The 18,148-nt window shown below is 39.4% G+C and overlaps 1 protein-coding gene across 2 annotated transcripts in view; it reads right to left on the bottom strand.

Moving 5' to 3' along the window:
* Positions 1–18,148, bottom strand: part of LOC109033176 (zinc transporter ZIP3) — a 132,070-nt gene that overhangs the window by 22,311 nt on the left and 91,611 nt on the right. Inside the window, exon 2 of one of the 2 annotated variants that reach the window (XM_072306132.1) lies at positions 6,503–6,543. The exons of the other annotated variant lie outside the window; for it this stretch is intronic. Coding sequence (XP_072162233.1) covers positions 6,518–6,543 — 26 coding nt within the window. The 3' untranslated portion in view covers positions 6,503–6,517. Of the gene's footprint in view, positions 1–6,502; positions 6,544–18,148 lie in introns of those variants that run through there. 2 annotated transcript variants of the gene reach the window in all.

The following is an 18,148-nucleotide window of genomic DNA, read 5'->3' as shown; positions in this document are numbered from 1 at the left end:
CTGATGAAATCCTGATTTTTGACTGCTAAATCCTGATTTCAAAATTTTTCCAAATCCTAATCAAAGCCTTGTTTTTTTGGGAGAAAAATTAAAATCTCTGCATAGTAAGCGTATGCGAGTAAGCATAAAAAAGTCCGATCGGACAGCCGACTTTTCTCAAATCCTGATTTTACGACCGAGTTTTCCTCAAATCCTGATAAAATAGGGATTAAATCCTGATTATCCTCAAATCCTGATAGAATCGGGAAAATCTGGAAAATCCTGATGCTAGACACCCTGTTAATGGAAAAGAACTGTTTAAATTTTAATACTGTGCGTATGTGGAGTATTTTTAAAAGAAAAGAAGAAGTCGCACAATTTTGAAAACACTGTAATCGCGCTGGTTCCTTGTTGCTAAATGCGATCCACATGCTCCTGCGTTACTTCTTTCGTCGCCGCGTTGTTTTAATTTTTTTTCGGTGAGTAAAGTGAGTTTCACGCGGTAAATCGGTAAAGGCCATCAATTCGATATTTTACGTCCACGAAAGAATCTAACTACATTTCAACGTTGCTAAGTTTCCCCTTCCAAATTGCATTTTTACTTGGAGGATTATGGGCTTTTCTGACTGAAAAAATAAAATTGGGTGTAGGAGTTTGTCGTGACAGTTTTGATCCATGACCGTCACCAAAATTAAATCAGCGAGAACGAAAACACACCAACTCGGTAACGCGAAAATGCTCAACTTCCATTAAAGACAGTCAATTTACATTAAGGTAATTGAAATTAGTGCATCTGTTCCAACTTGGACCTCTAAAGTGTCCATAAGTACTTGTTTTTCGGTAGCAAAACTCTTTTTCTTAAACTGACTTCTTCACCTACTGTGCAGTTTTGGGTGTGTCTTGAGCATTTTCATTTTTCCGAGTTGGTGTGTTTTCGTTCTCACTGATTCAATTTAGAACAAACTATGAGTTTTCAAAAAAATTGAGGGTTGTAGCTCCACTGGAAACACTGTTGGAAATAACTTTGAACAGGAAAATATATTTATTTTGGCCCCGAGAGCCGTATGCCTCCTACGAGGCCGTTTCATCCCTTGGACACCTCGTCGCTTGGCTGACAAAAGAGCGTAACTAAAATCTGAGATGAGCCCAGGAAAGCATCGAGTCATATGAATAATAAGGTTCATCGCAAAAAGTGAGGGCGACGACCTTTCATGCGTAAGTAAATATTAGTTGGTATCGACTCCGTGAACCTATTTCGGCAACCGAGTCCCATTTGTTACGGCATAACGAGCCTCCATTTCCAAAAAGGGTGTCTCGCCATTTCTCTTCTTCATCGAGCGTTTTCACGACCATCAATTACGACGCAAAATCTATTTTCCCCCGGTCCTGGCGGGACGCGAACCGCGAGCTTGATTTCATTTCAGTAGTGTGGCGTGCTTTGCGATGTATCGATTGATTTGCCATTTAAACCTATGGAGAGGGATCGATAAGCAGGGTGTACGGAACGAATTTCTTAATAATCGATTCTTTACCATAGCTCCAAATGGGGGAAAATCCATAATCGAGCATTCACGGCTCGCCACTGTTTGATTTAATTTCATTTCGAGCACTCTGTAAACACTTCATCACTGCCTGCTAAAGAGACACATCGCCGAGAACGAATCAACGAATGAGAGACATTACGAGCCCCCGCAATGCCTCAATTGGACGTATTTCTACCAAACAGACCTATGTGGAGGTGAGAAATATGGGGTGTGCTCGTCGAAGCTGCATAAGAAGCAATGTAAAAGTGGGCGTGATTCCTTTTGAAGAATTGGAAAAGCGGGATTTTACATTCTATCAAACAGACCTATGTGCCAACTGAATGCGGGCTGAACTGAAACTCATGAGCCGCGGGCATGGCAAGAGAGCATTGTAGACAGGGCTCATGAGTTAAAGCGCCCCGAGGACGATCCCCCGAGGCTCCCCCGCTTTTTCATTGCCGCTGACGTCACTGGCGCTTTAGTATCCTCATTCACTCTTACGGCCAGAGAACTAACGAGCACACCCCATATTTCTCACCTTCACATAGGTCTGTTTGGTAGAAATACGTCCAATTCGAAGACTTTTAGTGGTAAATATGACTCAGTGCATTTTTGCGAGCTGGGGCTGGGAGGCGATTATTGTGTACGGCTCAATGCCCAAATTCTTCAAATAAACATGAAGATTGTGATTTATCACTGCATGTGCCGATACCTCATCATGTGGCATTTCATCGTTGTTGGGGGCGTTCAAAAATCGGCTATTGCCATAAAAACTGAACTACTACGTCTTTCTATCTGCAATTAAACCTTTGGCCGAAAAGGATACGAATTGTTTAGTAAAATTTATATCATAAGATAATAAAATTATGGAGATTTTCTAGGAAGTCCGCGGCCCCGGAGCAGCGGAGATTTGTGGCTTAACCGAACGATCCGATCATCATAGATCCTGGATATTTTTGAAACATTTAATAGCCACTGATTTTGTATAGAATCCACTCCTCTATTGGCAGATCCAGCAAATTGGCAACATTTTTTTGTCCATTTAAACTCATGGAAAAGTATCGATTCTTAGATGGGCCAGGTGCTCCGACAAGAATCGATGATTTAACAAAGGTTTAAATAAAGGAACTTGTCAAATTGCTGGATCCGCCTCTGCACTCCTGAGCTCATAAAAAACTCATGAAGTTGATATCGTGATGGATTTTGTTTTCTTACTAATACAGGGTCTATCTTTTTAGAGAAAAATGTTTCATGTAGTGTGACAGACAGAAATAATTAAAGTATGTCTAGGAGTGAGTGATTCAGGGATGAAAATTATCCACATACGCCAAACTACGAATTGTAAGCTAAAATGGGCTGTTTGAAAAGGTTCCAACCAGAAAAATGAATCACACGTTTTCTCCTCATAATTTAACGTAAAAAACGATTCGCACGATGGGAAATTCGGATAGTTCGGATAATTTCGGATCTATTTCTTCCTCTTTCTGTTCTTTTACACCTTTTTCTTCCTCTTCTTGTTTTTCTTTTTATTCCTCTCTCACTCTGATTCCCCGCTCCTCCTGCAGATTAGTGCTTTCATGGATGAGCCAGAAACAACAGTTTCTCATCGCAAAATGTGGCCCATTCCGTCGTCTCCCGGACGAAGAAACGTAAGTCCATTCCAAGGTTGCCAAATTGACTCAAATAATTAATTTATTTCACAAAAATTTACCGGTGCGATTTTAATGCAATTTTTTCTGATTTTGGCACGAGTAAACTCTGAAGAAAAATCAGTGACGTTTACAGTGAGAAACGCCCAAGATTCCTCTGCCTAAGATGCAACTTTAGGCAAGGAAAGGCAACATTGAAATAAAGTTACGCTCTTTTGTGAGGGAAACTGCGATTTGCGGAACGAGATAAAGGAGTCGCGAAATAACGGAAAAACGGAGGTGACATGACGTTCCGCCGAGACTCGAAATCATCTTTCTTCGCGGGGTGAGACTGTTCACTTGCTCGATTCAGTCGAGGGAAAATGAAGTTACGAGCTTCACAATTCATTTAGAAACTTGCCGCGAGCATTCCATTTTCCATTTCGGTCCTCCTGAAAGGAAAGTGAGGAAGCTGTACTCAATTATTTCTCGACACCTGAGGCTTCCGCGGCTACACTTTAAAAAGTGACTCTCGACGCGAATTGGTGGACGAATGAATTCGTACCCACCGCGATCAAATAATAACGTATAATAAGATCTCGCAGCTTTGCTTCAAATAAGACTCTCTGAACTCAGAACTCTGATGGCACATCCAAAAACGAATTGGTTCTAAAAAAGTTCCATTTTGATTTGTAAGGAACGAATTTTCAATAAATATTTTAAAATTGGTTTCGAGCAAGTGTAAAGAAAAAAACTTGGGCATTTTTAAAGGAATACCTTCTATGCATGTTAAAAAAACGTTTGGTTTGAAAAAAAATGAACGTAATTTAAGAGTGTTTTAGAGCCCCCTTTAAAAAAAAAATCTTAAAAGGTTTAAAGGTTAGAAAAGAAGGAGAGGAAGAAGGAGAGGAAGAAGGGGAGGAAGAAGAGAATGAAGAAAAAGCAAGAAGAAGAATATGGAAACACATAGAATTGCTTAGGATTAAAATAAATACAAGAAATGCGATAAATTTTGGCGCCCACACGGTTAGGGCTTCGCGCGAAAACGTACTTCTTCTGCTTCTCGAAAAGGACCTGCTTATAATACTGCCTTGCTGAGGAAGAACGCCGTATGAGCATTCGAGAGTAGCCAAATTTCTTTCGATAAAATGTTTACTTTTGAGAAAAACTATGAATATTTTTCCTTGAAATTTTCAGAAACTTCAGGTGAAATCGCGAACAAAATTATCTGACAAATTAGAAGGAAAATATTCATAAATTTACCAGGAAATTCGTGTTTTATCCAAGGAAAATTGGCAACGCCTGAAGGTTCATACGACATTTTTCCTTAGCACGGCAGAATAAGTGAACGTGGTGCATTTTGGCAAACCTGTGAGAAGTAAACAATGACAGGGCAATCAGTGGCCAATGAGTCGAGACGGATTCGCGATGAGTTATGCAAAGCATGATCAGCAAGTCGTTAGCTTTGAAGCTTGGTCAGCATGAGAATGAGACGCGGCGGATGGCTCCGTCCTGAAAAAGACTCAAAGGACTCGGATCTGTGCCATTGAGTTATGCGGTTTTTGCGCAGGGCGTTGGAGCGATTACCGGTGGTTGGGGTTTCACCTTGATCTTGAACGGAGTGCTTGGCTCTCGTCCGGCGCGATGCGGTGCGGCGATGCCGGTTGCCGGTGTCGCGCCTTCTTCGGAGCCAGGAAGTCCCTCTCTAGATTGGACTTCCAATTGAAATTGCCAATCGTCAAGCGACATTCAAACAAAAGAATCCTTAGTTGGAGCTTTCAATATAATGAATCGTGTTCGATAGTGGTTCGATGTATCGTTTGTTTCAAAACAACAGAACACAACCTTAAACAATTTTGTATTTTTTCTTTCTTTTTGCAGTTTATTTTACCTTCTATTCCAGTTTAGGAATCTACAACCATCTATATACGACATGAGTTTGATGTAGAGATTATTTTTTTTTATTGTCAGTAGACATCAGGGGGATTATGGTACATCCATGCTCTGGCTTCCAAATTTTCAGGAATTAAGGCCGAGTAGAATCTGTTTCTGCAGATCCACTCGTCAGTTCCGTGAAAATTTGTCACCACCACCGGGATCCGAACCCGGGACCTATTGGTCCTCTAGAGTCGGACACGCTGACCGCTCAACTTCAAACGAATCTGACCGGCTCAACCTCAAGCGAAAATTCTAGGATTCAAGTTGGAAAAGCTGAAAATTAGAATATTCCTCAAAATATATCTTTTTATTGCCATTTTATACTCTTAAGAATCAAACATTTATCACAAGAAACCCGTTCCCTCCGATTAATCCATTGACTTTTGAGGCTTTGTTTACATGTTGAACCAATCGGTATCAATACGATCTCACCTGTTTGATGTATCGAATACAATCTATTCGCCCTCGGTGAAAAGTGGCATTTATGCTCCTGTCGAGGGTGTAATGTGACGTTGAAGGTCATTTGATACCTGCCCGTCCGCGAAAAGGGGTGATGTTATTTTTTGGTGGTAAATCGATACAACCGATTATTGAGGTTTTAAGTGCATCAATGTGAAGAACGAAGTTCGATGATTATGGGGCCGTCCCTAAATTACGTAAAGCTCCAAAGGGAGGGGGGGATATCTTCGCCAAAGTTACGTGGCGCTGCAAGAGGGTGGAGGGGGGAGTATAGAGCAGAGCGTTTAATAGCGAATTTTTCTCGACTTTGAATATTGGCCCAAAAAAATTTACAACAATTTGACTTCAAAACTACCCCCGAACCATTTCTCCTTACTCCCAAAATTTGATTTGGTGCGTTGCTGTCAATCTCTGCCCAAATAACGTCTTCCGCTGTTCCGAATGGAGCTGATTTTGTATAATCAATATCTACACATCTATGGGACTGAAGCAGTCTACCATAAATTCATGTCCGGTAAGTAGAGAACTTTAATGAAATGAGGTGTGTTGGATGTTCCGCAGCCCAGGGGGACAAGTTTTAATGAAGTGTCAAAGTTGAGAACCAGTCAAAAATACCTTGAGCTTCGAAAGTACGGGGAGTAAATAAATAAATCACTCGTGGAAGTGTCACTTTTCTCGCCTTTTTTGCCTTTTGAGCAAAATGAAAACAAATTCGCATAGCAGATAGTCGACCTCCTGTGGTGCGGCGGTTGGGCAGGCTCCGTAATCAGGAAGTTTCGGGTTTGATTCCAGACCAGGGGACTGCGGGGGAGGGGCTACGATTGAAAGGAAAGGCTTACCCCCTAAGGGATATTCGGAGTTACAAAAATGAGAGAGACGTGTGAATTCAGACTCACATCGTCAAAGCATAGCACCTAATTCGTAACAAAAGATGGTGATAATTGTCTCAAGGTAAAATACACTTACTCACGAGGAAAAACCACTGGTGGCTCAAATGTTGCAGGCATAATACTCACCTATAACAAAGAAACAAAACAAAACAAGTTAATACATTTTGCTGTACAATTTTCCGACACGTGTATTATTTATTAAATTATATATGAGCTAATATATGTTTGGTCTAGTTTTTTGCATCATAAAGTTATCGTATTAGGAATTCTGGATTTTGAATTTTCGGCACCAAATTTAATTCTAGAGCTGGAGTTCAAGTTTCCTTCAAAAAAGGGCAAAACACCCACAGTTATAGCGTCGAGTTCGGCAAATACAAAACGCGCATTTCATCGTAGGGCACGGATGCAACGATTCGGGGCCCATGGCTGTCTGTGTGGCAATTGTGGCATAACTACGAAAATGAAGGCGTTTTTCCTGACTTGTGAATGAAGTGACTACGCCACATTAGTCTTTACTAGGTCAGTAAGTGTAAAATTATAGCCAGTAGTGGCGTGTCGTTCTGTGCGATGAATCGATTGATCTTAAATCGCACGATACTTATAACAAAAACTCATTTTAGTTGTAAAATAATTGTCATAGTCCCGTTGGTTCAAAAAGTTATACACAATTTATCTTTTCACAATTTAACGTAGCGAAATAAACTGAAGTTCAATTTTTTTCCTTTACGTTCAATAACTCTGCTACTAGGGAGGTTTCTAATTATCCACTATCGGCTTACCAGCTTAATTTCTCCTCCCTGCGTCGTGTGACAATATGAAGGAGTTAAAGTTATTTTATCAGGCGTGACAAACTTGTGGATCGAGACTTGATGGCGACGCGACGCTTAAAGACGCGCACGTGACGTCGCGTCGCGTCACGGCGCCGATTGTCGTTTCCCGAACGAAGGAACTTAACTCTATTCCAAGGTTGCAAAATTGACTCGAACAATTCAATCGTTTATAAGAATGTCCGAGTGAAATTTTTCGTCCAAAATTTTACCGATTTTTGTACGAGACCCGAAGAAAAATCAGTGAAATTTTCAATTGAAAATTCCCAAGATTCTCATAGTAAAAGTGAAATTTGCGAGGGGAAATTTGGCAATGTTGGAATGGAGTTACGTTCTTTCGTGCATGGCGGGAACGACGGAATGTCGTGAGGCTTCCTCGCGGCCTAGAGCGATTCCTTACTCCCACGCGACTCAACCTGGGAGCCGCCGATTGTCTCGCCAATTTATCCCCTCACCATCAACATTTCTCCTTTGTTCCAATAAATACGAAGCGCCACTACTTCCCACCGTGCTGCTTAAAATGAAGCTTACAGCGGCTAGTCCTCCTCCTTTCTTTTCTCCACCGCACTGTACTTCCATGCTAAGGAACAACGCCGTATAAGCCTTCAGACGTTGCCATATTTCCTTCAAGAAAAGCCGAATTTACTGAGAAAATTGTCAATATTTTTCCTCAAATTTTTCAGTTAATTTTAATCACGATTTAATTTAAAATATCTGAAAATTCCAGGGAAAAGTATGCATTACTTCCTTCAAAATTACATGTTTTACTCGAGGAAATTTGGCAACTCTCGAATGTTCATACGGCGTTTTTCCTTAGCACGACAGTGTATACGTCGAGCTTCCGCCAAAGTTTACTTTTTATTTGATACCAAGCCACTAGCGTAAAAAAACTGAGCTTATACTCAGAAATTTCTAATGGGGCTGTTCAAGATTTTTTTCAGATACATTTACGATAATTATGAATCGGCCAAAAATTATTTTTAAAAAAATGATAGTGCCTGCATCCTGCTGGTTTCCACTTGATCAAATATTAGGAACAAGCATATCGAGGGCAAGACAAAACTCCGTTTAGCTGACAATTTTGGCGGAAATGAGTTGACGACATTGCCGCATTTTCCAGTGTTAAATACGCAAGCTGACGTTTTTAGTTTCGTCAGTTCCGCATGTACGTTGCAATCAACGATGTTGTAATGTATTAACAATTGCAAATCTACCACAAAATTACAAAAGTGACGAAGTTCTTTATTCTGTAAAATCGTCGGTTTGCAGATAGGCGGTGTTGTTCCTCAGCCATCGGCATGGCAAGGATGAAGATGATGCAATGGGTAGTGCCAACTGGTGGTGGTGGCTCTAACCTCGGACGGCAGTTAAAAAAAATAAATAAAGAAAAAAAAGTTTTGATACCGAAAAAAATTTGGTATCACATTGGTGAACTCAAACTAGAATAACAACAAAACAAAGCACCGCGACCGTAAGACGAGTCATTTCGGGAGAGGTAAAAAATGAAATTGTTTGAAATAGTTTTGAAACGAAAATTGTAAATTTTGATGTTTATTTTGTTATCTTTCCTGTTCTAAAAGGTGCTCCTTAAGGACAATTTAGCGAAAAAACCTGTGGAATTACTTCAAACTTCTACGTCTCATAGTGACGAAGATAAAAGTTTTAATTTCCACTGTCCCTCTGTGCGACGATTCGTTTTCTTTGAGGTAGAGACGTCCGGGGGGAATGTGTATTCGACTCTTGAATGCTTGCACGTCCGTGAACATCAATATTGATAAAAGAGCGCAGACCTCACGCAAAATTGACTGAATTTAATTACAATCCGCAGACCGAGATTTGTTTAATGGCGCGACGCCAATCCGCTAATTCCTCATTCAGAGCTCAAAGCAGGGGCGTTGCCAAAAGCATAGAGAAACCGGACTCAGTTGTGCGGAAAAAGCATATCTGCGGTCTGATTTCACGGGAAATACATTTTTTCGACGTAACAGCGAGAATTTTAAAGCCTGATACGGTTATCGTGTTATTTTGCAGCGATTAAGCAGAGAAGCAGTGACTGCATTTCAACTGATGAATGATGATTAGGAATCGATTTTCGCTCAGCGGTTCGTTGAACCACGGGTCTGAAAGCGTTTAATGATGAGCTTTTCTGATCGAGTTTTCTACGCCCGCGTGCGGAAATAATTGGCGCTAGCTCAAGCCAAAAGCTAAAACACGATGATACTGAATAGCGTTCAAAATGAACTTTATATTTTGGATATAATATAATGCATACAATTTAAAAGAGGATTGATGGGCAGTAAATTATGAAAGTGTGCTGTTTATTTGACCTTCTATTGTTTAAGAAGTTGGTGTAGGCTGGATAGGCTTGTTGCGCATAAGAGCTACAGCCAACTGAGTACACTTTTTATAGGCATAACCGTTTTGTAGTCCGTATTATATGCATTTATAATTTTACCGCGCTCACTATAGTAGTTTTTTTCGGATGCCGGCGATCAGTTTTGCCCAGGGTGAGACGTAAAACAGCCTAACCTAAATAATGTTATCTTGTTGCTCTTTGAGAAAATAAAATAGGAGCGAAAATTTTGGAACACCGCAATGAAAATACAGTCTCCCTTCGGCCGAAGTATAACAAGCGCCATGCAACGCACAGTGGATCGAGTCAACGAGAGAGGTCGGATATGATATAAGTACTTTAAAAGCGTACATCTTCATTGATATGAAATATTGATGTTTTCAAAGTAGTTCCATTGTTTTCTCATAAAATTGTCCGTGAGAGGCACCCCTGACAATTGAAATTGTGACGAGATAAACCTACAATTTTACAATTTGTGTGGGAAATTTCATGTCCGACATATTCCAAAGACTCGTTCCACTGTGTGACGTTTCAAAAGTTCTACCGACATTGTATTTTTTATAGAGAAATTTTTGGTTGCATCTGTTTGACGGATATGTCTGTACGGATATGATAAGATAAAAACCAAAGCGGGAGCCTGGGAAACGCTCTAATGCCAAATTAAACATTTTTCAGTAACAGGTGCAGTCAAAATTGGACGGAGTTAAACAGAAAGGAACCAAGCCACATAGGGATCGAACCGAGAAAAAGAGGTTTAAAGTTTGGCTCCTGCATAAGACTCAATGTAAAAGATAAACTTCAAGTTGAATTTCTGCAAAATTGGCTCCAACAAAAACTTTGAATTTTTGGCGATAGATAGTAGAGCAGTGGTTGAGTTCAAAACCACTCATAACTCAATTTTTTCCAAAATGTGGGTTGGTTCCTTTCTGCTTAACTCAGTCCAATTGAAAGTCCTCTTTAACTAGTTATTTCGTGCGCCTTCAATCTTGTAGGACACTGTGCAACGCCTCTGACGCGTAATAGTTGCTTAAAGAGTTGCGGCGCGGCAGGTAACCAGCGTGACACGCGCATAGGCGCCTACAAACCTAACGGGATACTTCACGCGTTGCGCAATGCGTGAAGTATCCCGTTAGGTTTGTAGGCGCCAGTGCGCGTTCTGCACTGCTAACACGCCTCTCCGCTCTATGTTAGGCTCTAATATTTAAACTCGCGGAGTCAGCGTTTTTCAACTCATGATTTTGAAATGTTTGCACTCTCTGCATTGATTATTCCCTTTTAAAGTGATGAAAAAGAAATATGTACTACTGGAAAATATAATGTCTTTTTGTAGATATAATAGTGCTTCCGTGTCAAATTAAATGATTTCCAAAGTATTCTTTATTCTTTTATGTTTTGGGCTTTTACTGTGCTGCAGCGTGGTGTAAGCGCAACGAAACGCTCAAAATTGGACGTATTTGACTCAAGAGGGTCGACGTACAAATAAGTTAAAAACAAAAAATTGCGGGCTTCTTAGTTAATTTTTGTATAGTTTCTTTCATCACAACTACGGCTCATTGAGATTCATATCGATGCCATTGCTTGGAAAAGGTTTTACAAATGTTTACCACATTTTAAAAATGTAAATGTTTTTAAAATGAAGTAATCAATTTCATTTTAAAAAAAAGAATGTACATTTAAGGCATATTATACATCGGAAATTTCAAGGATAGAAATGAAACCAAGTATTTACCGAAGACAATTTGAAAAGATGAATCAAAAGAAGAAATTAACATTTCGTTTAAAATATGAGTTACGATAACAACACCTCATTCTCTCATAATTTTCTCATTTCGATATTTTCAATATAATTTTACACACGGACTAAAATATGCCGCTTGATTTTGATTTTAGTGGACTTTACATTTGTGGACTTAACTTAGTGGACGTTTAAGTAGTGGACATAACAATAGTGTGGGCTTTAGAACTGTGGACGTAAAAATTGTGGACAAAAAGTCTGTGGGCGTAAAAAAAGTGGACATAAAGTCCCTGTACCGAAAATTTCACTGAATTTTATTGGCTGCACACAGAAAATTCAGTGAAATTTTCGGACAGCTTCGTTGAACAATTTATCTGTAAAAAAGTAACATGGCGGCAGTTTTGAAGCGCATCGCATGGCGCTTGTGATACTTTCTCCGGAAGGTGAAGATACGTGGTTTCCCACTTTGGCCGGAAGGTGACGATACGTGGTTTTCCACTTTGGCCGGAAGAAGGACGATACGTGGTTTTCCACTTTGGCCATCGATATACTGAGCACGAACGTGATTTTCGTGCAATTTCACCCCTGATAGCGCACTCACAATCAGTTGGCTGTATCCCTCGCATGCAGCATACCTATTTCATTAAAAAATAGTGCATGATATTCGGTGGCGAAATTTTGCGCATCTTCTGGGAGGAATGACGTCACTTAGCGACTCTCCGTGGCGGGCCCTCATCCTAGAGCGTTTGAGCCCGGAGACGAGAACGGGAGGCATCCGAGCCGGTTTATCAGCGTGACCGGAGTGCACGAGTAATTTTAGATGAGGTCACTGATCGAAAGTGAATGGCGGGAGGTCACTGGGTCACTGGCGAACGACGCGACGCGACGCGACGAGCCGACGACATCTTCAGTTCTTCACGGTTCGTCGCATCGGTGTCGGGACGCCGCCACGCTCCAGGTTGCCATGTTCCGGGATTCCTTCCAAGATTCCTCTCCCGAGATAAAATGGACGTATTTACGATAGATGGAACTTTCTGCCGGTGGAAAGACGGGGTGTGCTCCTTGGTGCTCGGGCCATAAGAATGAATGGGAGATTGAAAGCGCTTGTGACGTCAGCGGTGAGGACCGGGCTTGGCGTCGACGAGGAGCTCGTCGATTTGTGCTACACGGTTATTCAAAAGTCAAGCGCCACTAGCAATGAGGGGGTGGCCATTTGAAATTTCTGAGTTGCCCCCGCCCCCCTCGCCTTGAGGGGATCAAAAACTAGAAAGTACCTAAAAAAGTTTCCCCCTCAATATGAGGAAAAACTTTTTAAACCGCAAGTCAATATCATATTTAGAACTTAATGTTATGGTGAGTGGTGCGTGACTTTTGAATAACCCTGTACAACTCATGAACCCTGTCCACAACGCTTTTTTGACATGTCCGTGGCTCACGAGTTAGCACTATAAGTTCCTTTGGATTTAATGTCAAATCTCGCTTTTCCATTTTCTCAAAAGGAACTATATCCACTTTTACATTGTTTCTTATCCACCTCACCACGAGCACACCCCATCTTTCCACTTCCACATGGTTCCTTTTAGCATAAATACGTCCAATTCAAGTCCTACTAATAACGTTTCCACTGCTTTATTTGCTTAATTCGCGGCTCATCTCAGTTCCTTTAGGGATGTCGTGAGCTTTAAAAAAAAAAAAGGAAGTACGAAAAAAATGTCTATGATAAAAACCAAACGGTCCCTTATCAATCAAACTACCTTCGACTGGTGTACTCAAAATTTCCGACTGAACCGGACTGATTTATAAGGCTCGATTTGTAGAGCTAATAGATTTTATCGATGTGTGAAGCTTATCAATAACTATCTGTTTCCAAACCAACTTCTGGCTGGTAGTAAGCATGTGATAGCCAATAGGGGCTATTATTTTGAAGCTTGTAAAAAAAAAAAAAAAAAAAAAAAAACCTTTTAATTTTGATAAAATTTTGATCGTGCGCCGAGAGCTTTGGACCAATGTTCAGTTTCTATCTTGATTTACTATTTTTGGCTGCTAGAGCAATTGTTCCCATTGAGACGTAACAGTCAACGGTCATCGAGTTGATGGTGAGCTCAACGACCGACTGAACCGACTTGCACAAACACACACACACAGCAGCATCACCGTCACCTACATGCCTTTCACGACCGAACGCCGCTCCGCGCCGGTCTCGGTTTCGGTTTTACGGTTTCCCTCTCGTGACCAGCCACCGAACCGACCAAGTTGCTTCGAATTCCAACCTTTGGTTTCACATAATCAGATTCACCCACGAGTTAGGTCATCCTTCGGGGTCACGTGAGAACCTCGCAAAGATCAGTAGATGAGCGAGGCTCCATCAAAGTCAGGATCGCTTTACAGACACTCACCGAGTTGAATAGGGTGAAATTAGTCCTTTTTATTATGACTAGGGGGTACGCCCCCTTTCCGCTACGCGGCCTAACCTCCGAGGGCGCTTCGCGGACCCCTTGAGAATTAATCCAATTGTAAATAGAGTGAGTTGGATTGCATTCCCGCCCAACACGGAAATATTTTAAAAATATTGCTGAAATATTGTCAAAAACATTTTAACAATATTTTAACAATATCGAAATAATATTGCTGCAATAGTTTGTTGTCCGCCCCCCTGACAATATTGCAGCAATATTGTCAAGGTAATATTGATAATATATTTTAAAAATATTTACTTGCGATGAGGTTATCATATTCCATATCCGTGTGCGCGCACTCTAGGAGACGTCTTTGGTACTAATTTTCTTTCTAATGTACACATGCGTCCAGGTTGTGGATCGTAGAGTTGTTACTGACCTTAAAATCCGCGCCGTCCTAGTCGGGATTAGAACCCACGCCTCGGGGTGGAGTTGATATCCGAAGTCCAGTACTTTACCACCAGACCAGCCAGGCTTGATGTAGATGGGCCCGTAAATTCAATCTCTTAACTATCGCAGGCCTCTGAGTCCGTAATATGTTTGTTTATTGACGGATTCTTATAATATTTTACCAGAATTTATTATTTATTATTTATTTATTATTTTTTATTTCATCCTGTAATTTGTGTTTCAAATTCTTTATTAATTGTACTCAACATATTCCTATTCATGTATTACAAATTTTCGTTTTTTTTAACTCTCTCTCATTTTTTTCTTTACCAAATTACTGTTTTTTATAATTGCGTCTTTTTCCAGTTTTAATTATTTGAGCTTTTTCCTAGTTTGAATTTATGTCGATGTATTTATGTTATGTTATTTATTTTTTTCCCTTCTTTTTGTCTTTTCTTCCCCCCCCCCCCTTTCTTTTTTCTAGCGATTGATTTTAGTAAGTTCCGCAAAATAATTGGTAAACAGAGCAAAACCATACGCTAATTTGGCAAACATTTTGAAAATCTAGCAAAAATTTTAGCCATAATAGCATAAACTAGTAATGTTAATTTCGCAAAAGTATAGTTTGCCATTTTCGCACAATAAAATTACCACTTTTGCAAATTGTTTTGTCGTTCTCGCCACGAGGGTGGGCATTTTAGCAAAAAAAGCAAATTGCAGAAATCGCAAACCATTTTTTGCCATTTTAGCAATTAATTTTTAAATATTACAAAAATATTTATAAAATATTTTTAACATAATATTAAACAAATATTTTTAAACTAATATTTCTAAAATAATTTTAAAATATTTTGTAAATATATTTTACAAACTGTTTTAAAAGTAATTACATAAATATATTTTGTAAATATATTTAAAACATTTTTATAAATATATTGTTACAATATTGTCATGAAATATTTTAGCAATATTGTCAACATATTTCTGCAGTGTATTTAAGGAAATATTTACATGACAATATTGTTTCAATATTGACAATATTGCTGCAATATTGCTGCAATATTGCTGCAATATTTCGTGTTGGGCGGGTTTTGCAAAAAGGAACCAGGAGCATTACCATGTTGATAAAGTTGTGCAACTTCACCCTCTGCGATAAAACTACTGTAATCATGCAAAAATATGAAATTTACACGGTAATTGTGTCTTAAATTTACAGCTTTTAGCGTGTGAAATAAAAAGTGTTTATTGATGAACAGGTTTTCTTTCTAGGACAAAAGAGGTTGTACAATCTTCGCAACGTTGCAATGCTCTTGGTTCCTTTTTGCAAAATGCGATTCAGTTCGTCTAAGGGCGACATAATTTGATGAAGAATAAAATATTGAAATTTTGCGTGAAATATTCCATGAAATCTCAGAAATTTATGAAAGATATTGAAACATACCGATTCTTTTTGATGTTTCGCAAAATGTAAAAATGTTGACTTTCTTCTATGTTTGTATGTTTGAGTGCGGTTTGCATATTCTAGCTCCGGAAAAATATGAAATATTTCACAGCCTGAAATTTCATTAAATATTTCTCTAAAATTTCCAATCTTTCATTTCTTTCTTACGTTTCATGCCACCCTGCTAGTGCCTATATCCAGTCGATGGACGAAAGCGACTTTTAAAACTAGGAAATGAGATGAAATATAAAAAAATTAATAATATATGCCCAGAATTATTGAGGAAGTCAATATTAATGATATTTTACAATAAAAAAATAAATGAATGATTCACTAAGAATAATATGTTCAGGATTATCGAGAAAGTCAATAATAATGATACTTCACCATAAGAGACAAAACAATTTTATATATCGAGTAAGTGCTTCACGACTCATTGAAAAAAATCACCGGGGAATCAAAGACTTAAAGGAAAAAAGTAGAAATAAAAATGGGGGAAAAGGACCTAGCTAAGCCACACAAACCCCAAAGGAACGTGTCGCAAAGCCGAAAGGGAAAGTGGAGGTGGAGTAAGAGCTTTGTGTGAGAAGGGATAAGGGATTGAGTATAGGAGCAGAATGCGGAAGGAGGGATAGCGGACACGTCCAGCGTTAGGTTCTCGAGCGTTACGCTGATTAAGCTTATAATTTTATGATACAGAGTAAGATAAGACATGTTAAGAATCTCTTTAAAACTCCTTTAATCACCATGTAAAACATTTAGGGCCACTTAAGGGAAAAAGATAGTTTACTACCCTAAAGACGGCCATTCAATCTTAAAAACGCGAGCGTTGCGCGCTATTTGGGAGACTGGCGAGAGAAAGGAGAAACGGGGGAAACAAATATTGCTTCATCAAGTTCCGAAGAACACTCGTTAATTAATTAAGCCGCCGCGGGCCGCTCCCCATTTCTTTCCACTCCTCCCTCCGTTAACCCCCCGGGGGACCAAAGCTATGGTAGATAACATCTAATTTGTCAAAACTCAGCTTTAAAGGCTCCACGATTATTGTTCAGCTATCTGGAATAGGGGTCAAGGCTACTATTCCCCCCTCATCCCTCAGGATCAAGGTTTCCCCCAGTTCAAGTAAGAGGCATAATTAATCCATTGTCCCCATTTAAATGACATACAAAAGCGCTAAGAGGCTCTTCAAGTTTTCCTCTCAGTGTGCTTCGTGGTGGCGATTCTTGAAAGTTGGCAACGCCGCTTTTCCTCCATTTAAATGTACGTACAAAAATAGATTCTTGGTAAGGTAGCTTGCCTCACCCAAACTCGATATTTTCAATGGATTTAAATTAAGGAAAAACAGTGTTGCAGAGGCGGATTTAGCAATTTGGCAACATCGGATTTCCTCCATTTAAACCCATCTAAATGATCGATTCTTGTCGGAGCACCTGGCCCCTCCAGGAATCGATACATTTCCATAGGTTTAAATGGAGAAAATACAATGTTGCCAATTTGCTGGATCCGTCAATGCAGTGTTGCCAGAATCTCCACTTGCAGAATCGCCACTAATACCTTATAAGGCAAGCGCTTAACTTACATTGAAACGCAGTCTTGCGGAATCCTCCCACGTCAAATAAAATGAAATAATAATAAGAAAAAAAATACATTTCCATAGAAATCATTTTTTCATGCTACGTTTCAGATTTCCTACGTTATTTTCTCATACAAACACCCTACATTCAAACATAGGCGTTAATATGTATCAATTTTTTACGTTACAACATGAGTAAGCTTGAAGTTTATAAATCTCAGTCATCCTTCAAGTTGAGCGGTTTTTTTTTTCTGGGAGAGGTCTCTTGTTGTTATTGTTACAATATAATTAAACAGAATATTCATACAGTGGATACCGCTTATTATAGTTCACCGAGGCGACGTGAAAAATTCGCTACAAAATAAGGCAGGTCGCTGGATATCAGCCATTACTGTGAATAAATGCTGTGCTCGACTATCTCGTCCCATTCATAATTTCTTGCGCAAACAAGATCGATACTCTCTTAAATATTCGGTATTAACGTGACTGCAGAAGCCTTTTTGTTTCCAGTAAGTTTCCGCTACTCGATGATGTTTAAACAACAGAGCTATTTTTATTCAGACGTCAATTCTTACGAGTTACAACGAGGGTGGCAAATTTTCACGAAAAATACATTTTTGAAATTTCACATGAAATATTTCATGAAACTTCAGAAAGTTAAGAAAGAATTGGAAAAATGTCGGTTCCTTTTCATGTTTCGCAATTTAATATGTAAAAATTGTGAATTCCTTCTATTTTTGTGTGTTTGATGCGGGTTGCATACTCTAGCCCCTGAAAAATATGAAATATTTCACAGCCCTGTGAAATTTCATGAAATATTCACAGCCTGTAAATTCATGATATTTCACTGAAATTTCAAATCTTTCATTTCTTTCTTACGTTTAATGCCACCCGGGTTACAACCTCTTGACTGATAAAATTACAACGCTTGACTCTAATTCACATTGTCGCTGCCT

Source organism: Bemisia tabaci, chromosome 1 (assembly GCF_918797505.1).
Source record: "Bemisia tabaci chromosome 1, PGI_BMITA_v3".
NCBI classification, from domain to species: Eukaryota; Metazoa; Arthropoda; class Insecta; order Hemiptera; family Aleyrodidae; genus Bemisia; species Bemisia tabaci.
This window is presented reverse-complemented; position numbering and strand designations above follow the sequence as displayed.